Below are 26,816 nucleotides of genomic sequence, written 5' to 3'. Positions count from 1 at the left end.
GCGGGGGGGGGGGGGGCTGCTAGTCTGAGCCTATGGCAACTTGGGAGCAAAGATGTTTCTAGTTCTGCAGAACAGGGGCCCCGGAGGAGGGAAGCTAATGGGTGCCCTGCCAGTGACAGCACAACTGTGCTCAGGCCTCTGCCAGTGCCCCCCCAACCACTTCCCCACCCAGTGCACCTCACTCTACTCAGGAAGGGCCCTTAGTGTTGCAGGGAGACTACTCAGGGCTCCAAGCAGGGGGCCTGGACCTAAAGTTCCCCAGGCAGGAAGTTGGGGCTGGAGCTCCATTAAGGGAAAGAAGAGAGTGCACTTCCTAGAAGCTCCCTCCAGCATCCACCAACACTCCTGAGCTATCGCTCTCGGGAAGCTGAGTGCACAAGTAAGTGGCTGGTGCGAGGCCAGATGAGGGCCTCCCAGTACCACGTGCCTGTTTCCCTCCTGAGGATGGAGGGCTGGATTGATCCATCTGTGTCCCTGGCACCCAGCCCAGAACATGTGGCAGAACACATGAGTGGCCTGATGTCCAGGATGGAGGAAAGGCACTGGAAAGCAGAAGGATGTGGGTGCCATCCCATCCCCTACTTCCTTGACTGCTCAGGTCCTTGCCCCTCAGCCCAGGTCACCAGAAAGCCCCCCTACCCCAGGCCCCTCCCAGCCCTCCTACCTTCTTGTGGGCGGCAATGGCCAGCTGGGCCCACTTCTCCAGTGTCTTCAGCGGTGTGATCTCGCGGTCGGGGATGTAGGTGGGCACGAGGTTCAGGAGGCGCTCCAGGATCATCTCGGAGCCGTAGTCCACAAAGTACTGCTGGGAGGCCAGCTCAGCCAGATCATCCTCCTAAGGTGTGGGGAGGAGACCTCGTCATCCATGTGGCCCAGGCCCCTCAAGGAGGCCCTTCCGGACCATGAAGTCCACAGGCACCTCTCCTGTCCTCGCTCCCCCTCACCCTCCTGCCATGCACTGGACCTCGGCGGGGCCGTGAGCAGCCTAAGGGCAGCGCCACACGCTTGTCTTCTCCAGGGTCCCCCAGGACCAGCACAGAGCTGGACCTTGCCCAGGGGCACGACCTGACCTAGAGAACAGCCAGCCCATGGGTGATGGGTCAGCCGCTCCATGCCAGGCCCTGTGGAAGTGACTGGGGCTGGCAGGAGATGGGGGGCCTGACCTGAGAACGGGAGCTCTGGGGGAGCACTGGAGACTACCAGTCAGCTTGAAGGGAGAACATCACTATTACCATCTCCATCTCCATCATTAATACCACCAGGAGGGTTATTCAGAATATTTAGCAACCAGTGGGCTGTACTGCAGAGGCTTCAGAGAGCCAGGTGGGCACTGGGCATCTGCCCCTCCTCTGTGTGTGGCTGGTGCACAGCAGCCTCAATGATGCCCACCTGGGGCTTTGGCAGTGAGGGCAATAGAGAAGGCTCTTGGAGGCCTTGAGGCAGTAGAAATATTCCAACTAGTTTCACAGTACTTCAGAATTTCAGCAACTGAAATAGCTATAAAAATGCATTCTGACAAATCAACCCAGCTTACCACCACCACTACTATCACCATCTCTTCCACCACTACCAACAATAATACTGCCATCACTACCAACACCACCACATCACCACCATCACCAACACCAACACCATCACCACCAATACCATCACCAACAACACCACATCACCACCATCACCATCACCAACACCAACACCAGATCACCACCATCACCATTACCACCATCACCAACACCAACACCAATACCATCACCAACACCAACACCACCAATACCACCAATACCATCACCACCATCACCACATCACCAACACCATCACCAACACAACACCACCAATACCATCACCACCACTACCATATCACCACCATCACCACCGTCACCATCACCATCACCATCGCCGCCATCACCGTTACCACCAACACCATCACATCACCACCTTCACATTCGCCATCATCACCAACACCAACCCCACAACCACCACGTACCACCATCACCTCCACCATTACCATCACCGCCACCACATCACTATCACCACCATCACCAACACCAACACCACCAACACCACATCACCACCATCACCATCACCATCACCACCATCACCACCATCACCAACACCAATACCACCAACACCACCACCATCACCACCAACACCACCAACACCACCAATACCATCACCACTATCACATCACCAACACCATCACCAACACCAATACCACCATCACCATTACCACCATCACCACCAACACCAGCAACACCATCACCACAACCAACACCACATCACCACCATCACTACCATCACCACCAACACCACATCACCAACACCACCATCACCAACACCAACACCACCAAATTTGGAAAGCAGGTGGCTGTGAACAGAGCAAGCTCAGCCGGAAGACTTCCTCCCACTCACCTTCTCACACCTGTACTCCCCAAACTTGACTCCGCGCACCACCTGCTGGTAGATGAGGTTGGTGGCCACGTTGTCTTCAGAGGGATTGTGCCAGGGTGTAAAGACCTCTTTGCGGAAGAAGAGCCTCCAGGGGGCATTGCGTTCCTGGGCACCCTGCTCCTTGGCGTACTGCTCACACTGGGAGATGGCGTCCATGACGTGGTCACTGCTGCTGCCCAGGGAGGAGACCTGCGGCCACAGGGCCAGTGTCACAGCAGAGAAGGCCCCAGTGGGAGGGTGGGCAGGCACAGGCAGGGGAGGGCTACGAGAAGCCACCAACCATGCCAACTGTCTTTGTTCAGATGGAACACGGAGGCTTAGAGAGAGGCACGGCTGTGCCGAAGGCCACCAAGGAGACAGACCAGGACTGGAAGCCGCACCCCAGCCATGGGCTCTGAGCCCACACACCCAATTATCGTCTTTCTAGCCTACATTTTGGGCACAGCACACGGGAGTTACCATTTCCTAGTGCAAGCATTTTGGGACACTCTGATGGATCAATTGTCACTGAAAACACAGGAGGAATCCATAGGTGAGAAAAATCCAGGCAAACCATGCCCAATAGTATGGTTCTGTCCCTGGACCTGCCAGGGTCGGGGGCACCTCTTCTGTGGGTGATGTTGCTGGGTCTGGAAGCAAAATCATCATCCCCCCAGTTCCAGCTTGGCAGAGAAGGCTCCAGCCCAGATGCAAATCCAGGGGAGGCTCCCACTACAGCTGCTCAAGAACAAGTGAGAAGAGACTCCTGGCCGTGGACGAGCATCTCTGGTACCTACCACAGATCATCTCCACCAAAAGTCCCAGCAATGCAATAAGGACTTTATCCCCATTACAGATGAGAAGACAGACTCTCAGAGAGCTGAGGGGCTGCGTGCCCTCCCAGTCTGTCTATGCATGCTCTTTCATCAGCCCCAGGGAAGGAGATTCCTGCCTGGGCATATATGGATCAAGTGAGCTCTGGGTTTTCATCTACATTGTTCTGTTGGGTTTTTCCTTGGGTGTTATCTCCATCATCCTCAGGACTGAGGCAGGGGAGGTGCTGCCACTGGCTTCCAGACAAGAAACAATTCTGCAGGTTACTTACTGAAAGGTAAGTAACCTGTACGAGGTCACCTGAGCCAGCAGGTGGCATCACTGGCATGGGAGCCGGGTGGGCTGGGCCCAGGGCAGCCATACCTTATCAAACAGGGCAATGTAGAGGGAGAACCCGAATCGGTCCTTGAGTGAGATCTTGTCAGCCAGCGCGTGGCAGAGCTCCTTGGCGGTGGTGGCCGAGTCCGTCAGCAGAGTCTTGGTGGTGCCATCCATGAACGTCACGGGCAGCATGATAGGCTTCTTGGACTTGGTGGCCTGGGAGTGATCCAAAAGGATTGGTGGGAATCTCTTCGCTTCAGACCAGATCACATTCCCACTTCCCTGGAGACGGGCTCTGGGGAGCTCTGGACTCCTGGCTCCCGGCTCCCTGAGCTGCCCCCAAGCCCTGGACCCCCAACATCCCTCCACGATACTGCCTGTCCCCGGTCACAGGTGCCCAGGGAGCCCTGCTCTGCACCCACCCCCATGGGACCTTCAGGGCCCCTGAGCCAGGCCATGGGCCTGGGGGGCCAGGCATTGCCAGGTGCCAGGTGCTTCTGCCCTCGCTTCATGTAACCACTGCACCCTGTGAGATGAGTCTCCTCATAACCGTTTTGTAGATGAGGCCACTGAGAGAGAAGGCGGGGGGAATGGGGGTTCCATTGCCCAAGTCACTTCAACCACAAAGCCAGCAGATGCAAGTCAATCATCCTTTGGGGCCTTTCCTGTTCAGTAGGCCTGGGATTCAGAAGTTGGGGGTGGGTGCTTGAGGAACCCCAGAATTCCAAAGCAGGGAACATTTCTGGGGCACCTGAGCACATTGGAGAGACACATGCACGTGTACACTCACATGCACACTCACACATGCACGCACACTCACATGCATGCACACTCACATGCACGCACTCACACATGCACGCACACTCACACATGCACACACACTCACATGCACGCACACTCACATGCACGTGCACTCACACACGCAAGCCCCATCTGGGCCTTGGGGCCGCACCTGCAGCTCCAGCCAGCTAGGCGGCTGTGTCCGTGTCCCGTTCACGAAGGTCCTCCTCAGCCGCTCCTCACAGTATGGGGCGTAGCCAGGCGGCCCCCCATGGATGAAGTTCCGCAGGTACTACAGAGGGAGGACAGGCAGGGCAGAGCCGGCAGACCCCTCGCCCTGGCCCCACTGTGGCCTCCCTTGCCTGGACCATTAGTGCAGCCTCCCCATGGGCTCACACTCAGAACCTGCTCCTCAAGGCAAACCCGCCCTCGCCCCTCCTCGCCTTCCCATCGCCCCCTCACTGCCATCAGGATGGCACCCACGCACCTTAGCTCGGTGGCAATGCCACCCCCATCCGGGCCCACAGCGCCTCCTGCCTCACCCCTCCACATGCTCTGCACCCGCCTCCTCCCCAGCTCCTCCTCCAGGGCCCAGTTCAGCCTTCAGCCTCTCCCCACTGGGCGAGCACTGCCCTCTCTACAGCCCTGTCCAGGGGATCCGTCCTGCTGTGTCCATCTCTGCCTCTGTGTCCCTGGCACCCAGGGCCTGGCACCATGGAGCAGCCAAGAAAGTGCCCTGAGCTGAACTGAGCACTGCTCCACTCTTGTTGGTCTCCTCATACATAAGCTGGGCTGAGGTGAGCACAGAGTGGAGCAGGGGGTGCCTGGAAGATGCCACCCAGCAGGGGCCCTGGGCCTGAGGGGTCGGCGGAGGCCCTTGTGGCTGCACCCCTCTGCCTCCTGACCCAACCTTCAGCTGCTTCCTCTTGCTCTCCCCAGTCAGTGCCCAGGAGGGGGCCGAGCTCCCCTTCCCACCCCAGGGACCCCGGCACCCCCTACCTTAACAAACTTCTCTGAGGGGGAGAAGCAGCCCACGCAGAGGGACATGAGGATCCAGCCCCGGGCATAGCTGCTCTTGGAGGGGTTGTGGGTGAGCTGCTTGCTGATCTGGCAGTAGATCTCATCCCTGGACAGTGGGGGAAGCAAGGAAGGGAGGGTGGCCCCCAGAGGACCAGCCCCGACCCCACTTCCTCCAGCAGCAGGTGGAGCACTGCATGGCTCTCCTCTCTGACTTGCCCCAGATCACCCAGGAGCAGGCAGAGCTGGGTCAGGACGGGGAAGGCTGAGCCCAGGGTTCCGCGGAGCCACTGCAGAGGGCCCAGATCCCCTCCTCATCCCTGACCGGCTGGGTGGCTGGGGACATGTTCCACCACCCCTCTGAGCCCCTGCCCACAAGTAGTGGCAGCAATTACAATTTCTACTAACAACAGTCAGTAGAGCACAAATAGGAAAAACATCTGAGGGTGCCTCTGGGGAATGGAATGAGTAGGAACTCTGACTTTCTTGTGATAGACTGCTGTAATGTTTGAATGTCTAAGTGGCCGTGTATTACTTTTTATAGTTGGATTAACATGATGAAAGTAGTTTTTTTTTGTTTTTTTTTTTTCAGTTTAAAGGGAAATGGTGATACCTTCCTCACAGGATTGCTGTGAAGTAAACAGAGATAATGCACCATTCTTAGCATAGTAAACCCCCAATAGAGGCTCGCAGCAGGGACTGTTGTTGGTGATGTTGCTGTAACTGGTGTTACTGGGCACGACCCTTCCTTTGCACCCCTGGGTGCTCCAGGTCAGCTTGCACCTGCTCAGGACTGAAGACACAACCTGTGAGGACGGAGCCACCACCAGGGGGCGCCGTGGCCCCTCGCCCCCCAGGAGGGGAGGGTTAGGAGGGATCCAAGTCAGTGGTTCCCCAGCTTTGTGACTCCACGGACCAGTACGACTTCAAAAAATATTCTGGAGGCTGCCAACTTTTTATCTTGATACATAAGAACATTTAAAACACACATACCCTGCCCATATCATCTGTATCACAATCATGTCATAAAGCAAAGGTAATTTTAATACCCAAAAAAATAGGAATGGTAAAATCTCAGAACCAAGAGCAGTTCTTTAAATAGAACAAATTTAGCCTTAGGAACGCCCTTATTTTTCCCATCCTGCCACAGACCCGTGAAAATTTTATCACCTGCAGCTAGGGGTCCTTGACCCACTCACTTTCTGGACAGGGAGACCAAGGCCAAGATTGGATGATGGCCCAGCCCCGAACTCCCAGCCCAGGACTCCTGATTCTGTGCTCTCTAGAGGTGACGACTGTAGGTACGATAGTGAGATAACTAGGGGGAAAATGCTCAACCCTCAAACACATCTTGGGCACACACCTTAACTTCCTGGAGGTGAGGCAGTAACTGGCCTCCCGGAGCAAGGGAAGGAGGCCTGGCTGCGAGGCAGGAGGTCTGGGAGGCTGAGTGACCCCTGGGCAAGAGTCTTCCCTGCTCTGAGCCTCAGCTTTCCCATGGGTAAAATGGGGGCTCAACAGAACCCCACCCCACCCTGCCCTGTCATCCTCTTATCAGCATACACAAGTTCATGGGATCAGCTTTCCGAACCAAACTGCCCTACGCAGATGCAGTTCTGGAAAAATCCTATACCCTTTCTCCGGACCCAGCTGAGTTGGTTCCTCAATTTCTCCTGGTAACTCCCGGGTCATCCCCCTTCCTCCCCAACACCCCAGGGACGTGGGTCAAGGCCTCTCCGGGGCTTGGATGGAGAAGAAGGCACTTGCAGGCTTCCCGGGCACACTGGCCAGGGTAACCCTGAGCCCCGGGCTTGGGCTGGGTGCACTGAAGGTGAGCAAGCAGGGACGGGGCTAAAGCAGAAACGTGTGTCAGATAATGACAATCACAGCTACCCTTCCCCGAGGGCCTACCACGTCCCAGGTGATGTTATACACCTTCCACAGCATTATTGCCCCACGGCCCTATGAGGTAGGTACTTTTAATAGTCCCCCTTCACGGAGGAGGAAACTGAGGCTTAGATGGAACAACTCCACCCCGGTCTCATGATGAGCTCACGGCAGAGCTGAACCCAAGCCTTTGCGGCTTAATCTGTGCTGCACCTGTTGCCACGGAGCTTCAGTTCAACCACCACCAGCGTTTCGGGGCCCCACCCCAGGAAACGAGGATAACCTCCCCCCCACCCCTCGGGCACTGACCGCAGTGCCGGCCGCAGGATGCCGTTGCCGATGACGAAGTGCAGCTTCTCCAGGTTGGAGGTGGGCCGGTCCTCCAGCATGCTGTTGCCCTGCATCGTGGACTCCCCATCGTTCAGCCTCTTGGTCACCTGGGCCAGAGGGAGGGGACAAGGCTGGGCCAAAGCAGGGTGAAGTGAGGGGTGCACCTCTGCCCACCAGGGCACCCACATCCGAGTCTGCAACTCCCCCAGGGAGCACAGTCCCAGGAATGGCCAGAAGAGCCCAGCTTCCAGCCCCATGGGGTAGACCCGGCCCCCCGGCTCCTCCCTCCCCCCTGCCCCTGTCACTCCCCCACTTCAGGCAGAACAGAAGCTAAATCAATAACTGGCCCACCCGGCCGGGAGCACTGGCCTGGTGCCAACCTCTCCTGGGGAGCAAGCCCCCTCTGCAGCCTCCTCGACCCTCCACACCCCACCCCAGGGATGTTCTTTCAACCAGGGCAGGGGTCTGCTCCTCTGACTCCCAGGGGAACCCATCTCTCTCCATGATGGACCCCCACACACAACTACTGGCACCCAAAGTATGCCCCGGTTGTCAATCATCCAGGCATCAGCACCCCGTCACCAACACCCTGTCCCCGACGTGAACAACTTCAGACCCGAGCTCCCACGAGGTGAGTTTCTCTTGTCTCGTGCCACACAGCCCACACCACCAGCCCTGTGCTCTGCCCAGAAGATGCAGAGTGGGCGAGTGGGTGAGCAGGTGGGAGGCAGCACTGCAGCAGGGAAGGGGTGGGGAAGGTCCTCACTTACTGAGCACTCACAGCCTTCACCCCGTGCCCTCTTCCCAGGAACACCCTAGAATGGCATTTTCTTCCCTAGGTTCCTTGGATACCGAAAAGCAAAGCTGGAATTCAAATCTGGGGCCACAGGGCTGCAAGGTTAGATTTGAGCCCCAAGCAGGGACTAGGACAAGGGCAGAGGCAAAGCAGGCTGTGGAAGCCCCAGGAGGAGTCACTGGCTCCTCATGGAGAGTTCAGGGGAGGCTTCTTGGAGGAGGTGACCCCAAGCACAGAAGGGGAAGGAGGTACTTTAGACTGGTGTGCAAACATTAGGGACATGAGAGTGGCGTCCCCTGAGCTGTTAAATGCCATGGTTAGTCTGTCTGCTACCCCCACCAGCTGGGGTGCTTCTGGGGCCCAGGGCTGGGACAATGCTTAGAAAAGTTTAGGTGGCTAAACAAATGATTTAATATCTTGACAAGCAAACAAATTAATAGTGTTGATGCTCACTGAGGCCTCTTATACCATAGAAAAGCGCCAGCATCTGAATGGTCCTCGGACCAAACACAATCTCTCCATCCCCTGGCATGACATGTTCTCCCTCTTACCATCTGCCACTCCATCCCTCCCCGGCGCCTGGGCCCCTGCTCTGGGACACCCAGAGCCAGCCCCAGCCTGAGCTCACTGCCCTCTTCCTCGCACTCCTGCCTGCCTCAGCCCCCAGGCTGTCCCGTCCCTGCCAGCCGGGACCCGGAGGACGGACAGCGCCCACTCACGCCCCTGCTCTTGCCCAACCTGAGCCAGCACAGACAGCCACTGTGGGCCACCGGACCCTGGGGGCTGCTCTAACCTCCTCCGTCAGTTTGGACTTCTTCTTCAAGGTCAAGTGCACCAGCTTGTGCCTCATGCTGCTCTTCTTCTGTCCCTCGGGGAGCTGGGCCTGCAGGACCAACAGGGACCAGGGTCAAGCAATGGGGCAGAAGGTAAGGACAAGCTCAGCCGACGAGGGGCTGTGCTTTAGCACGCTTCTTCCATGCTAAGCTGTGAGCTACGTCCACCCCACCCCATACTCTTCCCCCATCCCATGCCCCTCCAGCCCACCCACCCCACTAGCCAACTGACAAGACAGGGAAACAGGCTTAGAAGAGAGTAGTAACTCACTCCAGGCCTCCCCACTGGTCAGTGCTACAGCTTGCTCTGACTGCAAAGCCCCTGTCTGCTCTGCCACACAGCCTCCCTCAGTTACAAGCACTTCACAGAAATTTCCCACATTTGTTCCCTGTGAGTAGAGGAGGTGGGGTAGCGGATGTGCAGAGACGATCTGTGGGGTTCTCGTTCGGCTGAGGATCCCGAGGCGGGGACGCCGGGCCTCACCTCACCCTCGCCCTGCAGGGCCTGCAGCTCTCTCTTGTACGTCTTCTTGCCCAGGGTCTCGTAAATCTTGGTCATCACTGGGACCTTCTCGCTGCCGTCGCTCATGGCCATGTGGTACTTGGGCTCGGGCAGATCGCCCATGAAACGGAGGACGGTGATCCAGACCGCCAGGGCCGCCTGGGGCAGGGCCGGCATGGGTCAGAGCGCCACGCGGAGGGAGTTGCTAAGGCCATGCAAGCTGCGCAGTGATTTGGGGAGCAGACTGGACAAGCCGCCCCAAGCAGGCTCTGAGTGCTCTTGGAACAGCACCTGTGTGGGCCTGGCAGGGCCGGGGCCCTGGGGTGAAGACTGTGGGCGGGCCTGGTCGCTGCCCACCGGGACACCACCTCCCCACCACCCAGCGCCCACACTGCCCCCTCCCAGGGGCAAATCCCACGGTCCCGGCCCCCAGCAGCGCCCCGGCCCACAGGGGCCTCACCAGCTGGTCGCCCTCGTCGTCGTGGTAGAGCAGCGGCTGCTTGAGCGGCCGCCGGGTGTAGGTGTGCGTGGTTGTGCCCTGGAAGTAGGTGGCAGCGAACTTGGCAAATTTGTACTCGGAGAGGTCCTCCTCCTCCTCATCGGGCAGGGGCAGGGCTGCGTCCAGGTCCTCCTCCACCATCTCCCTCCGCCCTCGCTCCAGGTCCTGCAGGAGACAAGCAGGTTTCCCTGCCACGTGGGCCTGGTCCACGGCGGGAGGCCTGTCCCTGTGGGACCAGCCCTTCCCCCACGAGGTGAGGGACTGTGTTCATCTTGTCACAACCCAAACAGTCTGGCACATGGGACGTCATAAATAAACGAATGAACGATGGTTTGGGAATGGCCTTGGGGAGGGGAGTGTCACATGGCAGGCTGGTGGCTGGGCAGGGCTGGGACCTGGCCCCTGGCCCAGTTCATCACTGTTCCCTCTGCCCACAGGGGACCAGGTGGACTTTAATGCAAGGGGCACAAAAGGAGGAGGGCCACCCCATGGGAGTGCTTAGGCTCCCCGGATAGACTGTGGGGGCCTTTTCCTCCTGGTACCTCGAAGCCTTTAGGTGCCTGTCCCTCCTGGCCTGGCAGGCCTCCCGAAGTCCCCAGGAAGCCAAACATCTTGTCCACCATGTCCGAGTGATTGATGGGCTCGTGGCGGGCCTTCTCCATCTGCTCCAGGAGCTCCTTCTTCCGCCGGGCTGCCTCCTTCTCCTTCAGCTCCCGCTCTGCATCCTCCAGAGCCAGTTGGGCCAGGCGCTCCTGGGTGGTTGGGGTCACGCAGGCGAGATGGATGTCAGTGCCACAGCCTCAGGAGCAAGCCCTCGTCAGGGAGCCCGAGAGAGCCAAGGCCAGGGCCTCGGTCCCAACCTCACTTGGGCTCTCCTGACCGCTGGCAAGAGCTCAGCCTCAGGGCTAGCTCAGCCCTCATTGTCCAGTGAGACAGTGGCACAGCACCCCTGGGCCACAGGGAAGTCTCTCAACAAGCCCAGACAGTAATCCTGCCTGTCCCTCAGGGCTCAGCTGGCAACGGCCTCCTCCAGGAAGCTCTCTGGATGCCTCCCTGGAGGGGACCACAGCAACCCAGACACCTTACAGCCATTGGTTTGAGGCTCTAGATCAGTGCGGTCCAACTGAAAAATAATGTGAGCCATATATGGGGTAGCTACATTTTAAACAGTAAAAATAGGTGAAATTAGTTTTAATATATTTCATGTAATCCAATATTTCCAAAACACTGCAACTTCAACATGTAATAAATGTTTTAAAAATTAGTAATGAGATGTTTTACATTCTTGTTTTTTTTTTCTTCAAAATCTAGAGTGTGTTTCATGCATACAGCATTTTTCCATTGGGACGAGCCACATCTCAAGTGGGTGCTACGTCAGGCATGCAGCTCTCCAGGTGCCCTCCCCAGCTCAGGCTTTTGTGTCTGGTATTAATCCCCCAGCCAGAAAAGCAGGCCGTGGACCCTCCTACTCTGGAGCCCCCTGCCCTTATGCCCACCCAGGAGGAGCTTGGTAAATGCTTGCTGACTGGATCTGGTAAGGATACTTTTGGGACAAATGAAGGAAGGCTGCATGGACAAATGATGAGCAGGCAATGCTGGACGCAAGCTATTGAACAATTTAATGGAGATCGACGGTGCATGGATTTTCTCAGCTCACCTGGTGCTTGCGTTCTGCCTCCTCCTTGGCCTTCTTGGCGCTCATCTCCTTCCGCAGCTTCTCCTCCTCCGCCAGCCGCATTTTCTCGGCCTCGAGGCGCCGCAGGTACTGAGGGAAGGGGCAGCCATTGTCGCAGGCCCTCCTGCCCCTCCACCTCCCCCTTCATCCTGACCGGATTCCGGGACTGGGAGTAACTTTGCCAAACAATTCGGCAGATAGGGAAACTGAGGTAATTGAGAAATTCTCCAGGCCACACAATATTTTGGGGGCACTGTTGATCCCAAAGCCAAACCAGGTTTGCCTCGGCCTCCCCCAAAGATCCACAGGAGCGACGGGACCCCCTCGCCCCCAGCCCTGCTCTTGGCTGGGAGGATGGAGATGAGGGGTCTGGCCCCGGTTGAAGGCATTCCTCAGAGGAGGCATGGGGTCTCAGACGCCTCGGCCAACAAGTGGGGGTGACCTGCTGCCCGAGGCGTCTCGGTGCTCCAGGGAGGACACGCTGGTGCTGTGGCCTCAGGACCCTCACCTCGGCCCTGAGGCGCCGGTGCAGCCTGCGGGCGATCATGCCCCGGGCGTAGGCCTGCACGGTGAACACGGCCCAGAGGCGGTGGCGGAAGGCCCTGCGCACCAGGTAGGCGCGGCAGCGGGCCTGGAACCGGATGATGTGCCGGCGGGCCAGGCAGTACTGCTGGTGCAGCGTCCGGGAGCGGTGCAGGGCCTGCAGCCGCAGGAAGCCCAGCCGCATCTGCAATGACACCGGCCGCACTCAGCGCCCACAGCCCCCACTGCCCGAGGGACCCCGCCCAGGGGGCGTCCACTGCACACGGCCTCCGCTCCCAGAATGGCATCCTCTGAAGTCACGGCTCTCACCCCCTCAGACTGGGGCTCCCCATAGCTAAGCTCGGACTCCCCTTGGACCGAAGTCTCACTCCCCTCAGATGGGTCCCTGAGGGAGCCCCCACTTCAGACCAGGAGCTGCAACCCCCCTCCTCCTTCCTGTCCACCTCCCCTGCCCCAAGTCCAGCTCCACCCAGAGGTCCATGTGACCCATCCCTGTGCAGCCTCCTCCAAGATCTCCGATAACCCCAGTGTGCTCACAACCCTCCAAAACATTCCAGAAGGAAAGCTTCAAATGCTGCTGACCAGCTCGGAAAAGCCACTAGAACCTGACCCGGACTTTGGGCTGGAGGATGGAAGGGGCGGGCTGGGGCTGGGGCAGGAGGCCAACCAGCAAGTCCTGCGGCACAGTAACGGGGCCCGTTCAAGACCTCTTGGGACAGTGAGCAGCCCCTCGGGGAGGCTCACCAGCTCGTAGTTCCTCCGGCAGTTGTGGCCCCGCCAGAGCCTCTGGATCAGCGTGGCAGCGTTCTTCAGCTTCAGGAAGTTGGACCTGGAACAGCAGCAGTGATGCTGGTGGGTCTCAGAGCAGAGAACCAGTGCCCAGAGGCGGCCAGGGTACAGGGGCTTTGGGGACAGGAGGACCGGGGCTGAGTGCCAGCTCTGTAACTTCCCAGCTACGTGACCTTGGGTAAGGCGCATAACTTCTCGGTGCCTCAGCGTCCTCATCCGTAAAATGGCTTACCTGCCCTGTAAGCCCATTAAGATGTGCATTTAGAAGATGTTTGTTGAATGAATAAATGTAGGAATAAATAAGTAAATGTATCAGAGATGAGAAGCTTTGAACACTGTGAACGTTATTTATTACTATCTAACTTCTTGATTTTATAGATGAGGAAACTGAGACTCACAGAGGTTGGGACTAGAGCCCACGTCTTACGACTTAACTGAGTGAGCTCAGTGCTGCCCACCCCTACCCCACCCCCACACACTAGGCTGCTTCCCCAGGAAACAGTCAACTTTGACCTGACGGAAGGCAAGAAGCAGGGAGACTGACATCCGACAGCAGATATCTGCTGAATGTACAAATAAATGAAGGAGGGGTGAAGGGTGAATGTGTGAGTGTGCGAGTGAGCCAAAGCCTGAATGCACACACAAGCAAGAAAGCAACTGTGGGAGGGGATGGACAGACGGATGGATGGATGGATGGACAGAAAGATGGATGGATAGATGGATGGACAGAACAGACAGGCACATGGATGGATGAAAGAATGAATGGATGACAAATGGATGAATGGATTATGGATGAATGGATGGGTGGGTGAATGGATGGACAGATGGACTGATGGACAGATGGATGGAGGGAGGGAGGGAGGGAGGGAGTGACCAGGTGAACTGCAAAAAGTGTAGGTTATGGGATTTTCATGGAACCTGAGTCATACTCCAGAGTCAGCCCCGCCCATCTCTGAATTGGCACAGGTATGCACATGTCCTTTATATGGAATACAGGACACACTTTGTAAAATTCAACTCCTCTTTGGGAAATTTCATCTGAAACCAACACCTGACACTGGCAGAGGGTGCATGTGTGTGTACCTCATGTATCCATGTGAGCATGCTTGTACGTGGGTGAGTGTACTATGTTATTCGGCATGTATGTGCATGGATTGATCTCTGTGAGCTGTGTGCTTTGTGTTCCCCTATATTTGCATGATCATGTGTGCCTTCTATTCATATGTGTGCTTGTTTCTTTGTGAGCCCATAGGTGTGCCTGCTTATTCCTAGTGTTCCTGTGGGGGAAATAACAGTGAGCCAAGCACGTGCACACAGACCCATGTGTGGGCTGAGACGGGGAGAAGCTGGCCTCGGCACATACCTGTCTTTGAAGCCCCGGATGACCTTCTGGAGAAGGATGACTCTGTCGGTGATGGCCTTGTCCCGCTCTACCTCCAGCAGCATGTCGTGGTGGTCCTGGAGCACAGAGCCCCTGAGCAGCACCCCTACAACATCTCCTCCAGGGCCACCAGCTGGGTTCCAAGACTGAGGCTGCCCCAGGCAGGCCCCCTGGCTTCCTTCACTTGGAACCTAGGCCTAGGGCTTAGTTAGGTCTCCCTCAGGCTCCCAGTCCCGCTCCTCCCATATGCAGCTGCCTCCCACAGCCCCAGGTACTAAGGGGTTGGGGCTGTTTCCCAGAGGCCCAATGCAGCAGGAGGAGCATAATTTCACTGGATGGGTCAGAAGGCCCATTATACACACCAGCTTCACCCCATTGCCATCTCTGCCCAAGCCCCTGCTCTACTTTATGTTTCTGTCACATTGGCTTCTGTCCCGGGCCAGATCCTCTCCAGGATCTTGGCAGCAGCCTCCTAACTAGACTTCTGGTCTCCGTTACTTCCCCTCCACAGGCAACCAGAGGCACCTTCCTAAAACACAAATCTGATCATGACATAGCCCTTCAGTGGTCCCCCATGGTTTCTGGGGTCAAGCCTGGGCTCCTCAATGCCTTCCAGAATCCAGACCCTCCCAACGTCTCCAGCCTTTTCTCCTCCTCACTGCTGAGCCCCCAACCCTCACTCTGGTTGGATAGAACTTCATGAATCGAACTTCCCCTTGTGCCAGCTCTGTGCTAGGCTTTGGGGACAGTGCCATAGTGAACACAGCAGATGAGGCCGCTGGGAGGGTAGAGTCTTATGGGGGAGCCACACTCACCAAAAAGTCACAGACACACATCACTTCTAGACCGGACTTGGCACAAAGCAGCCACTTGGCCAAGACTTTTTGAATGAATGAATGAATGAATGAATGAATGAATAAGTACTGGACATTTGGCCTCTAAAATCACAGCCCAGGTCTGAAGTGCCCAGCGAGGTAAGGATGAGGATGATGGTGATCCTCGGCCCTATGGTGCTTCACACCTTCCTTCCTTTTTCACCCCTGGGTGGGGGGAGCTCGGGCCTGGGTCTGCTCTCTACCTCAGCTGCATGACCCTGGACAACGTGCTTCTCCTCCCTGAGCCTGGGAAATGGGCACAATAGTCCCTACCTCACAGAGGCCTGGGGCCACAGAAAGCGCTTTCCAGGGGGCAGGTGTGAAAGGCACAGGCCGGAGACTTTCGACACATTTGTTGATAAGGAAACGAAGGCTCAGGGAGATGCAGAGACTGACCCAAGGCCCTGTGGCTGGTTCCGCCCTTCTCTCCCCTCATCCTGGGCCCCCTGCCCCCTCCAGTACTGAAAGCTAGTAGAGAGGAAATGGAAATGGAGAACTTGTCCTGGACCCATGCTGCCCCTGCTGCAGCCTCTCTGCAGTCGCCAACTCCCAGGCAGCTCTGCCCCAAAGCCAGCAATCCCCTGAGGCCCTGCTTCCGGCTCCCAGCCCCGCTCTTCTCCCCGAGCTGCTCAGCTCCCAGCTTCCTGCCCAGGCAATTGCTGAGCCCAGGACACTGGGAGGGTCAAGAATAGGCCCTGGACTGCCACTGAGTGATGGTGGAACACACCCTGCTGACCACAGCCCAGGGAGAAAACCACAGGAAGGGGCCTTCAGGATAAGTCCCAGAGTCCTCAACCCAGGTACAACCCATCTCACAGATGGGAAAATGAATCTCGGAAAGGGCCAGTGACTTGACCAGAGAATCAGGGCAACAGCCACGGGGTTGGAATTTGAGTCCAGGCCTCCTGGGTGAAGGCCTGACATTCAGGTCTTCAGTTTTCTAACCCATGGTTGGCACCCTGAGTCCAGCACCCATGGCCAGGACCCCTCAGTGCATAGATGGTCTCAAATATCAGCTTCCCCTTCCCCTCCAAGGAGGCCTTGGCCCACCCTGACCCGGCTCCTCCCAGCCTCAGATGGCAGGAAAATCTCAAAGGCCCAGCATTGACCCCATCTGATGCTGCAACTCCCTCTACAGCACCCTCCTGGGACCCCAACCCCCCACCATGACGGGGTGTTCACGGCCTCCCAAGGCAGCCCAGGGACAGAGGCCACGCTCACCTTCAGAAAGATCTTAGTCTTGCCAATCTGCCAGTCATCGTGGGTGCCCAGCACAGCCTCGGCCATGCGCTGGCATGTCCCCCGCAGGTCACCCTGCATGGGGGGGAACACAAGGGAGAGGGCAGCCCGACTGGTGGGAAGGCCACCTGCGTGTCCCTCCTAAGAGCTGGGAGGCAGGACTCTCGCCCAGCTCTGCCCCAACTTGCTGTGTGACCCCAGCCAAGTCCTGCCTCTCTCTGAACCTCAGTTTTCTCCTCAGCTGGGCTGGATGATCAAAAACCACCTCCCACGTCTAACACGTGATGCCCACTTGGTCACCTTGTTCTCGTCCATTATGCCACCTTTGTGAAGCTCATGCCAGCCAAGCATGGTGACCCAAGCCCTTTGACACATTCCACTGCCTGAACCCCTAATTCTCCCAGCTGGACCTGAGGTGGCAGGGCCCAAGTCATCCAGCCCACTATCCCCACGAGAAAACTGGGGCCTAGGTCCCCTGCCCAGCCTAGAGCTGGGACCCTCCCCTCTCCACTGTCTGTGCACCCAGCCCTGTACCTGCTTGTAGGCTGGCTTCACACCAGGCAGCAGCACACGGTACCGCTCAACGAACTCCACAAAGCTGTAGCGGATGGGGTAGCCGGCTCGGCGGATTCGGATGGTTTCCATCATCCCTGAGTACCGCAGCTGACGCACGCACAGTTGCCGGTCGAACAGCTGGCAGGCAGAGAGCCAGAGAGCCAGGGCTGGAGGCTCCTGCCGGGTGGCTGGCCCTGCTCCATGTGCTACCACCCCAGATAAAGGCCTAGACAGGCCCTGGCCACACAGCCCATGCAGGACCAAAGCTAGGACTGGAAACAGACCTGTGGTCCAAGCCCACACATCCAGCAGGAAGCAAGGACCCTCACAGGGAGATGAGTTTTGTGCTTGGGAGCACAGAGGAGAGCAGTTAACTCCCTTTGGGATAACCAAAGGGGGCTTCATGGAGGAGATGGCCTTTGCCCTGGACGCTGACAGGGAGAGAGACTTCGGGGGCGGCGGGGAGCAGGTGCAAAGGCATGGAAAGGACTTGTTGGGGGACTTTAAGTGGACTGAGGAGGCTAACCCAGGCTGACTGCTATGGTTGTACAGTTGGTGGAGGTTTGCACAAGAGGGGGTGCCCTTCACATGTAGCCATCATAGATTTGTATGGCTGCTGACAAAAAAGTGACTTAAGGAAGAGGCTTGTTTTTCCAATTTGCACAGCCACCTTTTGTGACAGTGGGGCAAGGCTGTGACCACCCCCTCCCCACTCCCCACCTCTGCCCCAGCGTTCATGGAGGGCCAGAGAAGAACCTTGGGGGCCAAGCTAGGGAGGCCCAGCTTCATCTCGTGGGTGGTGGGAAGCCAGGGAAGGGTTTTGAACAGGGAGCCACAGGGTCAGATTTGCATTTGAAAAAGATGTCACTCACTGCAGTGGGGAAGGTGGACTGGAGGGAACTAGACAGGAGGCAGGGGAGGCAGGAAACCAGTGAGGAAGCTGCTGCCAAAATCTGGGGCCACAGAAGCTGAGGTCTGGTGCCGCGAGAACGGTTCCAAAGGACTTCAGGGGCAGGCGAGGCGGTACCCACCAGCCTTGGCAGGGCCGGGGCCTCTGCCTCCCTGGGCCCCCGGCCCTGGCCCTGGAGGGAAAGCACGCTGCAGCCCTCCCTGACCCTCAAGCCCTTGCAGACCCATTCTCGCCCCATGGGGGACGGACCTCACTGGCTTTGGGGAATGTTTTCCAGGCAGGGGGCAGGAGGAGGGGCCAGCGTGTGCAGAAGCAACAGCTTCCGTCGCCTGTTTCCTCTCCCTCCAGGTCACTTTCCCTGGCCCAGGCCAGGCCTGCGCCTTCCTGCCTTCCCCAGACCTGTGGCCCCAGCTTCCCACTGGGCCACCCCCACAGAAAACAACATGACCCAGAGCTGCGTGCTATGCAAGGAAAGGGCTTGCATTGAGACGGGGGTGGGGGCAGGGTCCCCAGCTCCGCTTACAGGCAGGGCTCAGGCCCCTTCACTTCCTTGAGCTGCCATTCTGCTTCTACGGGGCAAAAACATGGTACCTCCCTCACAGGGCTGTGGAGACACATCCAGGCTGTGCTTCACACACAGAAAAGGCCTTTGGGAAGAGTCAAAAATTAAAACGTTCCCAAGTAGGCAGGAGAATCAAGGAAGGCTTCAAGGAGGAGACGGCTGAGCTGGCAGAAAGAGAGGGGCGCTTTCAGAGGAGGGGCCACAGCAAGAATGACTGATGCCATTTCCCGAGCATTCACAAGACACCAGGCAGTTGGCACACACTGTGACATGGAATCCCCCCAGGAGGTAGGTATTATTAGTGGCCCCTTTTCATCTGTGAGGAAACTGAGGCACAGGAAGATTAAGTAACTGGGTAAAGCCACACAGCTTCTAAGTGGTAGAGGCAGGATTTGAACCTGGGTCAGACTCACTGCCGCAAAGCGTCTCGGCTCTTTCCAGCACACCTGCCACCTCCCAGGAACCAGGGACTGTTTTGTAAGCCCCCTGGGGTACCCTGCCATTCCCCAGAGAGGACGGTGGGGTTCTCACGCCCCTCCAAGACCCAGCCCCCACCCGGCCAGGGCCACTCACCATGGGCTTCTTGAACTCGTTGGGCTTGATGCAGCGCACGAAGAAGGGCTGGCAGGCCCCCAGCGTGCGCATCAGCAGCTCCAGCGACCGCTTGAACTGGCTGCTGAGTGTGGGCGAGCGCTTCCTGGTCTCGGCGCCCTGGAGGGACAGACGGCAGGGATGGGAGGGGCCGCGCTTCCCATCCTCTCCGGGCCTCCGCGGGGTCGGACGAGGGAGACGAGGGAGAGCCGCCCCGCCCGGGAATCAGGCTGGGCCCCAGCACCGAGGGTCTCCTGCCACCCGCCTGGCCTGGGCTGGGGCTGGGACACAGATGCACCCTCAGGGAGCCTCCCGGGGACCTCCAGAGGCATCGTGTCCCGAGCCGGGAGGAAGTGAGCCCCGACCGGCCGGGAGGAGCCGTGGACCGGGAGGCAGGAGCTCTCTCTGAGTCTCTCTTCTCCCCTCCCTGGATGAATGAGCAGAGGGACTTGGTCACCTCAGGACACTGGGGTTGTCCCTAGATACAGGGGTTAGACAAACCGAAATTCGAATCCTGACTCCACCCAGCTGTGAGCTCTCGGGCAGACCACTAAACAGCACGGAGACTCGGTTTCCTAAATGGGAATACTGCCGTCGAGCCACCTGGCAGGGCTGGGCGCGGGGAACCACGGCAGGAGGCCCTGGGGGAGGGGAGCTGCCCGTGACGTCCCCTCCCTGTGGGATTAGCAGGTCAGGGCCGGGCAGACCCGGGTAACCCTCCCAAGAAGGTGTTCAAGCTGCGTGGCGCCAAGGCCCCGAGGGTTCTGTGCTCCCCAGCTGCGAGCTGGTGGACCTCTCTGCGCCCCGCTCTGAGCATATTATGAAATGAGGTGAGGCTGCGATGCTGGGGGAGGACCCAACCAGCAAACAAACAGGAAGAACGCATCTCAGACTGATAACAGAGAAACTGGACACAGAAGCCAGACTCGGTTCCAAAGCATTTTGAAGTTACTGATTTCCTGGTGATTTCCATTTGGGTGAGGATGATTAGTGAATTTGATTACTATTATAGGATTTCATGTTTTTCAAGTCATGATTTTATCTGATATGTGGTGGCACCAAAACTCATGGGGGTGGGGAAACGACCCAGGAATCTAACCCTTACTGAATACAGACAATATGCCTCCATACTGTAATGGAATGTCAAGAAACAGCAAAAGCTTGCTATTCTGAAATTTGCAGAATTTTTCATTTTGGTTTTATTTGGAATAGATTCCAGGGTTTTGCTAAGGGAAGCTGGGGTAGGGTGATGGTCAGATCTGTAGCCCCCAGGGCTGTCCCAAACCTGATCCAGAAGCAGCACTGGGTGACCCCCCACCCACACACACACACACACACACACTTGGAGGGGAAGCTGTCCAGGTTGACATGAGAGCCCCAGTCAATGAACACATGCAGCACACACTCACTCCCTCACACACACACATGCACACTTTGGTTTCAATCATCACACTGGCACGACTTCTTTCCATCTGTCTTCCCTGATGGGCTGTGAGCTCCCTGAGGACAGACCTGGTCTCCCTTGTTTGCTGCCACATCCCCAGGGCCTGCACAAGTAACAACCAACAACTATTCACTGAACTAAGTGTTTCTGAATTAGTTCCTACTGTCCATGGGCTCACAGAGATCATTCACCTTCCAATGGCTAAGGTCAAAAACCCAGGAACCATCTTCAACATCTCTTTCTCTCACATCCAGTATGGCAGCAACTCTTATTGGTTCTACCATCAAAACATATCCAGAATCTGACCTCTTCTTACCACCTCCTCCACTATCACCCCAGTCCAAACTACCATCATTGCCCTTGGATTATTGCAATAACCTCCTCACTGTCCTCCTGCTTCTGTCCCCACCCTCCTGACTCCACACAGACCTCCAACCCGTCAACATAGCTGGCAGAGGGAGCCTACTAAACCATTAAGTCCAACTCCTCCTACTCAAAATCCTCCAGAAGTTCCCCAATTCACTCAGCACGAAAGCCAAGATCCTTGCAAGACCCTACAATGCCCCACAGGAGCTGGTTTGTTACCTCCTGGACCTCCTCTCCTAGCTCTCTCCACCACCTTGTTCACCCTGCTCCAGCCACTCCAGGCTCCACGCGCTCCCCAGAGAGCAGGCTTAGGCCTTTAAAAGCACCCCAGGGCCTTCAGACTTGCTGTCCCCTCTCCCTGCAGAATGCATGTGGCCAGTTTCCTCGCTGCCTTCCGATCATTGCTCAATTATCAGTGTCTCAGTAAGGCCTTTCCTGACCCCCATTCCAAACTGCAAAGCCCTGCCAGCAGCATTCCTCCCTCTTTAATTTTCCTCCATACTACAGATCACCATCTGATGCACTATATATCTTACTATTTGTTTATTAACTATTTCATCTCCCACTTCTGCTACAATATAAGCTCCATGAGGGCAGGGGTATTTTTCTTTGTTCCCAGGACCCAGGACAGTGCCTGGTACATAATGAGCATTCAATAAACATTTGTGAGTTGAATGAATGAATAAATGGGAGCTATGGAGCTGCTCTCTCTTCCCTGGACACCTGGGTTTCTGACTTGGTTTCACTTCACTGAGGAGAATTTGTGGGTTTATCTACACCTATTGGGGGATGGGATAAAGGTGGAAATAAGAAATCCGAAGGTCAATGTTGGATGGTTCCACAGAGGGGATCTGCACAATAGACAAATGAGCCCGACGTCAAAGAGCTGGGAAGTCGGAGGCCAGAGCTTCTGCATAAAGAGTGATCAGGTGTCCCATGGACTCAGGGCCCAGGGACACATATCCGGGTTAGACCTTAATCAGGAGATGCTCAATGTCCTGGGAGAACTGCCTGTGTCACGGCTTTTTTTCTTTCCTGGATCTGCACTTAAAGAGACAGCACAGTACACTTAACATAAAGCAGGGACTTTGAAAGCCTCGCTTTTATCTTCACTTGCTGTATGACCTTGAACAAGTTCCTGCACCTCCATGAGACAGACTTGGGTTCAAATCCCTGTGGTGTTACCTACAAGCTGTGTGGCCTTGAGCAAACACCTTGACCTCTCTGGGCCCAGCTTCCTCATGGGGGTAATAGAAATTACTATTAGTAATACTAATAGTAACAACAGCATTATTGTGGGGATTGAATGAGTTAATAAGTGTAAGCGTTTAGCTTATAGACTGGCCCAGAATGGGTGCTTGGTAGCTATAACCAGTATCAAACTTGTCACTGTTGTGTTCTAATTCAGTGCTCCTACCACTCCCTCAGGAATGGGCCATTTCTCGAGACCCCAGGGTCATGTGCTTGGACTGTCCCATGATTCCTCACCAAAAGGGTTCCAGTCCCAGGGGAAGGCACCCTAGAAGAGGAAACATCATGGAGAGGTCACCAGAAGCCTCCAGGAGCTTTGGAATGAGGCAGGATGCTGGCAGATGGATGTGAAGGGATGGGGCAGGAGGAGAAAATGGGACTCAAGTGAGTTTGGCCTAAGACCAGGAGGGACGCTGGGCCTGAGCGGGTTTGGGGGATGGGTGGGGTGGGTGGTGAGACCAGGAGAGAGGCAGAGCCCAGCAACCACTGATCTGTCACCAACACGGCAACCCTAGAATCCTACAATGTGTGGATTGGGGTGGTGACTCTCCTGGTGCTGGAGCTTCAGGCTCTTGGGCCCCTCTCTGAGAGAAGCCCTGTCTCCTCCCCAGCCGGCTGGACAACAGTGCTGGTCTGTGTGTGTGTGTGTGTGTGCGCGCGCACACGCGTGCAGAGGCCAGGGGTTTACTCAGGGCAGATCTGGGGACAGGAGGGAGGCCCCCATCCACAAGTTTCCCTGCTCCTGACCTGCCGGAGCCCTGTTTAATTGCCTGGGCTTTTGCGAGCTGTTTCAGAGCTCTACAAGGCACTGGGATGCCAGACATGTGGGAAGGAGGAAGGACAGCATTATAACCATCAGTGGGGTATGTGTGTCAGTATTAGGCAGGGAGGACACTGAGAGAAGAGAAAAGGAAGGCAGAGAGGACAGGGGAGCTACACTGTTGCCAAGGGACACCCAGCACCCTCTAACCTAAGGCACCTTGAGAGCCACAACCTGAACCAAGGGCTGTTGTTCCAGGGCCCAAGGAAGTCTGGAGGAAGAAGATTCTAGCCCCAGCTTCCCCACCAGGATGCTGTGACTTGGGGTGAGATACAGCCCCTCTCTAAGCCTCAGTCCCCCGTCTGCAAAATGCAGAAAACACCATCTGCCCCTCCTGCTTCACTAAGTCGTGGGTGTAGAAATGCTTAGCACGACTTGGCCGAAACAGCAGGGCCAATGCTTCCAAGATGCTCAAGCGTGGGGTAGAGGAGAGACCCCACAGAGGAGTCTGCAGATCTAACTTCAAGTCCCAGCTCTGCCCCCGCTTCTCTGGGTTCCCTGGGCAAGTCTTTCTAGGACTTTGTAGGGCTCAGTTTCCTCCTTTAAGAAACCGAGATGGCTATTGCACACACAACTCAAAAACCAAAGCCACTCCACAAACCACTCCACAAACAAATCACACTCAAAATAAACAAGAAGAAAAAAGCCCCGCCCTGCCCCCAAGCCGCAGCGCCCCAGGGGTAAAGGACAAAGCCCAGCCCCCGGGGGCCCCTGAGGCGTCTCCCACCATCCTGAGGCCCCGGGCTGGGGTCTTTTACCTTCGCAGAAGCTGCTGACTGGCGGAGAGTGCCCGATGAGTAACCACAGAGAAACTACGACAGGAACCACATGCAGGGTGAGATGGGGAGGGGAGGAGCAAGGAGAACGTGGAGGGTCAGAAATCCACCATGAAAGGAGGAGGTTCTCAGGGGAGCCGTCTGGGGCCCCGGCAGCTCTGTGACCACCGGCAGTCCCAGGGGCAGCGGGCAGTGCAGGCCCTTGGACAGGCACAGAGAGTGGGGTGGGGGTGGGCTCTGCCATCTCCAAGAGCCCCTCTAGGAAGCCACGGGGACAGGAGGAGATATGAAATAAAAAGACATACCACCCCACAGGAAAAAAAAACAAAAAACAAAAAACACCAGACTACCCCTACTAGGAACTAAGGAAAGGTGGAGGGGTGGGAAATTCTCCCCCCAACTGTATGGGATCCAGGGCTTGTGCAGAGATGCTCTCTGTGCCGTTTCTCTGAATCCCCATCCCACATGCCCTGAGGCTGGACGTGCCCCCTTCACCCTTGCTCCCTGGCAGCTGCTGGAGGTCTAGGGAGTAGACCCCTGTAGTAAACTGAGTCCTGATTAGGCTCTGCTCTGTGACCCCTCACAAGCCCCTCCTGGAGCTCAGCTGAAGCTGCTGGACAAGGGTGGGGCCTAGACACAGCCCTGGCTTCCCGGGACCCCTCCTGCCCAGCGGAAACCCCGCCCCAGCCTTACCATGGCCACGTCCGCCTGGAAGATCTGCTTGATGAACTTGTTCCTGGAGGAGTGGACCAGCTGGATGATGTCTCCATGCAGGGTATCCCGGTTCTTCTCCAGGAAGCCTGGGCAGTGGCAAAGAGGTCACACTTTGCCCATGCCAGCAGCCGCAGCTGCAAGAGCAGCCCCTTCCCAAATCCCAAATCTACGGTGTTTGAGCCGAAGGTCCTTCGACCGCACACATTTTACAGTGGGGGACACTGAGGACTCAAGAGGACAGCAGCTTGCCAGATCACAGAGCAAGTGATTGGCACGGTCAGAACTGGAACTCTGACTCTGCGCCCCTGTGTCCTCCCGTCAAGAAAGGCAGGTCTTGGTTGCTGGGAGAGAACAGGGCCACCATCCTGTCTGAAATGCCACCATCAACAAAAAGTCTTCTGAACTAGGGTATCAAAAGCCCTTGTTAAACTATAAGTGTGTCACTTGGGAAAGAACATGTGTCGATCTGCTACCAGCTAATAGTAAAGGAATTAATTTAAAACCTCTTGTATTTGGACAGGACTCTATGCTTTACAAAGCGCCCCACAGCACAGATGCTCTGAACACCCCCTGGATATGTGAGATGGGCAGGGATAATCTTCCTCATCCCACACGGGAGAAAACAGGTGCTCCTGGAGGCTGAGTTGTCACAGAGGCCAGGGCAGAGATAAGACTCGAATCCAGGGCTCCCAGCCCAAACCCAGGGAGGCTCCCCTATACCACGCAGACCCCAGATAGGCTGCTACTTTCAGAAACTGAGGGGTCCAGATGTGCTCTATCAGGGTGGGCTAGAGTGGGCTAGGAGACGGGGTGCCCAAGGGCTGGGGATGGCTGAGGTCCCAGATCACTGCAGAGAAGCAGCACCATTCTCCCCACAGGACTCAGCTGCCCCCGGACACTGGACAGCACAGGGGCTCAGGGCCAGGCCTCCCACCTGGCGTGTGGGGAAGGGATGAAGTGCAGGGGGCACAGTAACAGAAGGGTGGGTTCTAGAGCTGGAATGGAAGTATGTGGCTCTGTGACCCTAGGTCGGTCACTTCCCCTGTCTGGAGCCTCAGTTTCTTCATCTGTTGAATGGGAATGATACTCATAAATGCTTGCTTCTCTTCAGATCACCTAACACCACCATTTCACAGATGAAATTCTGGATTAATATAGTACTTTGTGAACCAGAAAATGCTGGTAGAATTGTTTAGCATAGCTCAGACCTACCTAGTGCCCTCAGGCAAGTCACTTCCCTCTCTGGGCCTCAGTTTCCAAATCTGAGTAGATGCCCCTTGTGTTCCCTCCACACCTGCCATTCTATAATTTTTTAACTTAGCATAGAGTTTACTCAGCATAGAGTTTACTTAATTTTTATCTCTGGTTCCTTTGCAATGGCATGAGGCCCGGCACTTAATTGATGCCCAGTGAATATTGGTTGAATTGAACTGAAAAATACAATCTTCCATTACCCCAAACAATAGACTGATTCGTTTGCTCGACAGCCCTTCAAAGTTAACGTCTGCTCCTTCTAATAGCAGGGCTGAATCTCTCAGTTTAAGGAGGAATGAGCAGAGCAGCTTACAGATTTCATAACTGCACCACCATTCGCTGATACATTCTGCCGCCTTCTGGACAAATTCAGCAAGAGGGTATGAAACTGATGGCCCTTTGTTTTGAATCTCACTGACTCCAGCTAGGTACATCTGGGGCTGAATGGCATGAGCCAATATAGGGACGCCTTTTAATGCCAGGGGAAGGGCGGGGTTGGCAAGTACAGTCTGCGGTGTTGGGGCAGACCACTAAGATTCCCAAATGGGGTAAACCTGACAGTTCTGACCCCTCTTCTTAACTTCCAGCTTTAAAATGAGCCCAACTGCATGTCCCCAGGAGAAACGAAGACGCCTCCCCTTCAATGGCTGCAGGAGCCTTGGTGGGCAACTGGATGGTTCTGGGCTTGGCCTTGTACCTAATAGGCTTGTCATGTAAGGATAATCAACTCCCCTTTTCCAAGCTTCGGATTCCCCATATTTACAAAAGAGCATGGAGCCCAATGTTTCCTAAAGTCCCTTCCATCTCTGGTATTCCAGGGCTCTGGTGGCTCTCTCCTGGGCCGG

The 26,816-nt window shown here is 56.4% G+C and overlaps 1 protein-coding gene across 10 annotated transcripts in view; it reads right to left on the bottom strand.

Annotated features, from left to right (window-relative positions):
• MYO7A (myosin VIIA) overlaps window positions 1–26,816 on the bottom strand; it is an 83,113-nt gene that overhangs the window by 20,694 nt on the left and 35,603 nt on the right. For all 10 annotated transcript variants that reach the window (XR_005217503.1, XR_005217504.1, XM_037840785.1 and 7 more), the window contains 19 exons: window positions 24,697–24,803; window positions 23,986–24,039; window positions 19,329–19,466; window positions 17,263–17,421; window positions 16,711–16,803; window positions 14,597–14,691; window positions 13,189–13,273; window positions 12,410–12,628; window positions 11,884–11,991; window positions 10,769–10,978; window positions 10,188–10,391; window positions 9,710–9,886; window positions 9,186–9,275; window positions 7,576–7,703; window positions 5,362–5,488; window positions 4,535–4,654; window positions 3,625–3,798; window positions 2,410–2,637; window positions 665–835 (listed from right to left, as the gene is read on the bottom strand). Coding sequence is in view for 8 of the 10 variants with exons in the window: in XM_037840785.1 (XP_037696713.1) it covers window positions 665–835; window positions 2,410–2,637; window positions 3,625–3,798; window positions 4,535–4,654; window positions 5,362–5,488; window positions 7,576–7,703; window positions 9,186–9,275; window positions 9,710–9,886; window positions 10,188–10,391; window positions 10,769–10,978; window positions 11,884–11,991; window positions 12,410–12,628; window positions 13,189–13,273; window positions 14,597–14,691; window positions 16,711–16,803; window positions 17,263–17,421; window positions 19,329–19,466; window positions 23,986–24,039; window positions 24,697–24,803 (2,687 nt within the window). In the remaining 2 variants the exon portion in view is untranslated. The remainder of the gene's footprint in view (window positions 1–664; window positions 836–2,409; window positions 2,638–3,624; window positions 3,799–4,534; window positions 4,655–5,361; window positions 5,489–7,575; window positions 7,704–9,185; window positions 9,276–9,709; window positions 9,887–10,187; window positions 10,392–10,768; window positions 10,979–11,883; window positions 11,992–12,409; window positions 12,629–13,188; window positions 13,274–14,596; window positions 14,692–16,710; window positions 16,804–17,262; window positions 17,422–19,328; window positions 19,467–23,985; window positions 24,040–24,696; window positions 24,804–26,816) is intronic.

The sequence above is a fragment of the Choloepus didactylus genome, chromosome 6 (genome assembly GCF_015220235.1).
Source record: "Choloepus didactylus isolate mChoDid1 chromosome 6, mChoDid1.pri, whole genome shotgun sequence".
NCBI classification, from domain to species: Eukaryota; Metazoa; Chordata; class Mammalia; order Pilosa; family Megalonychidae; genus Choloepus; species Choloepus didactylus.
The sequence above is the reverse complement of the archived record's forward strand: the minus strand, read 5'-3'. Positions and strand labels throughout refer to the sequence as shown.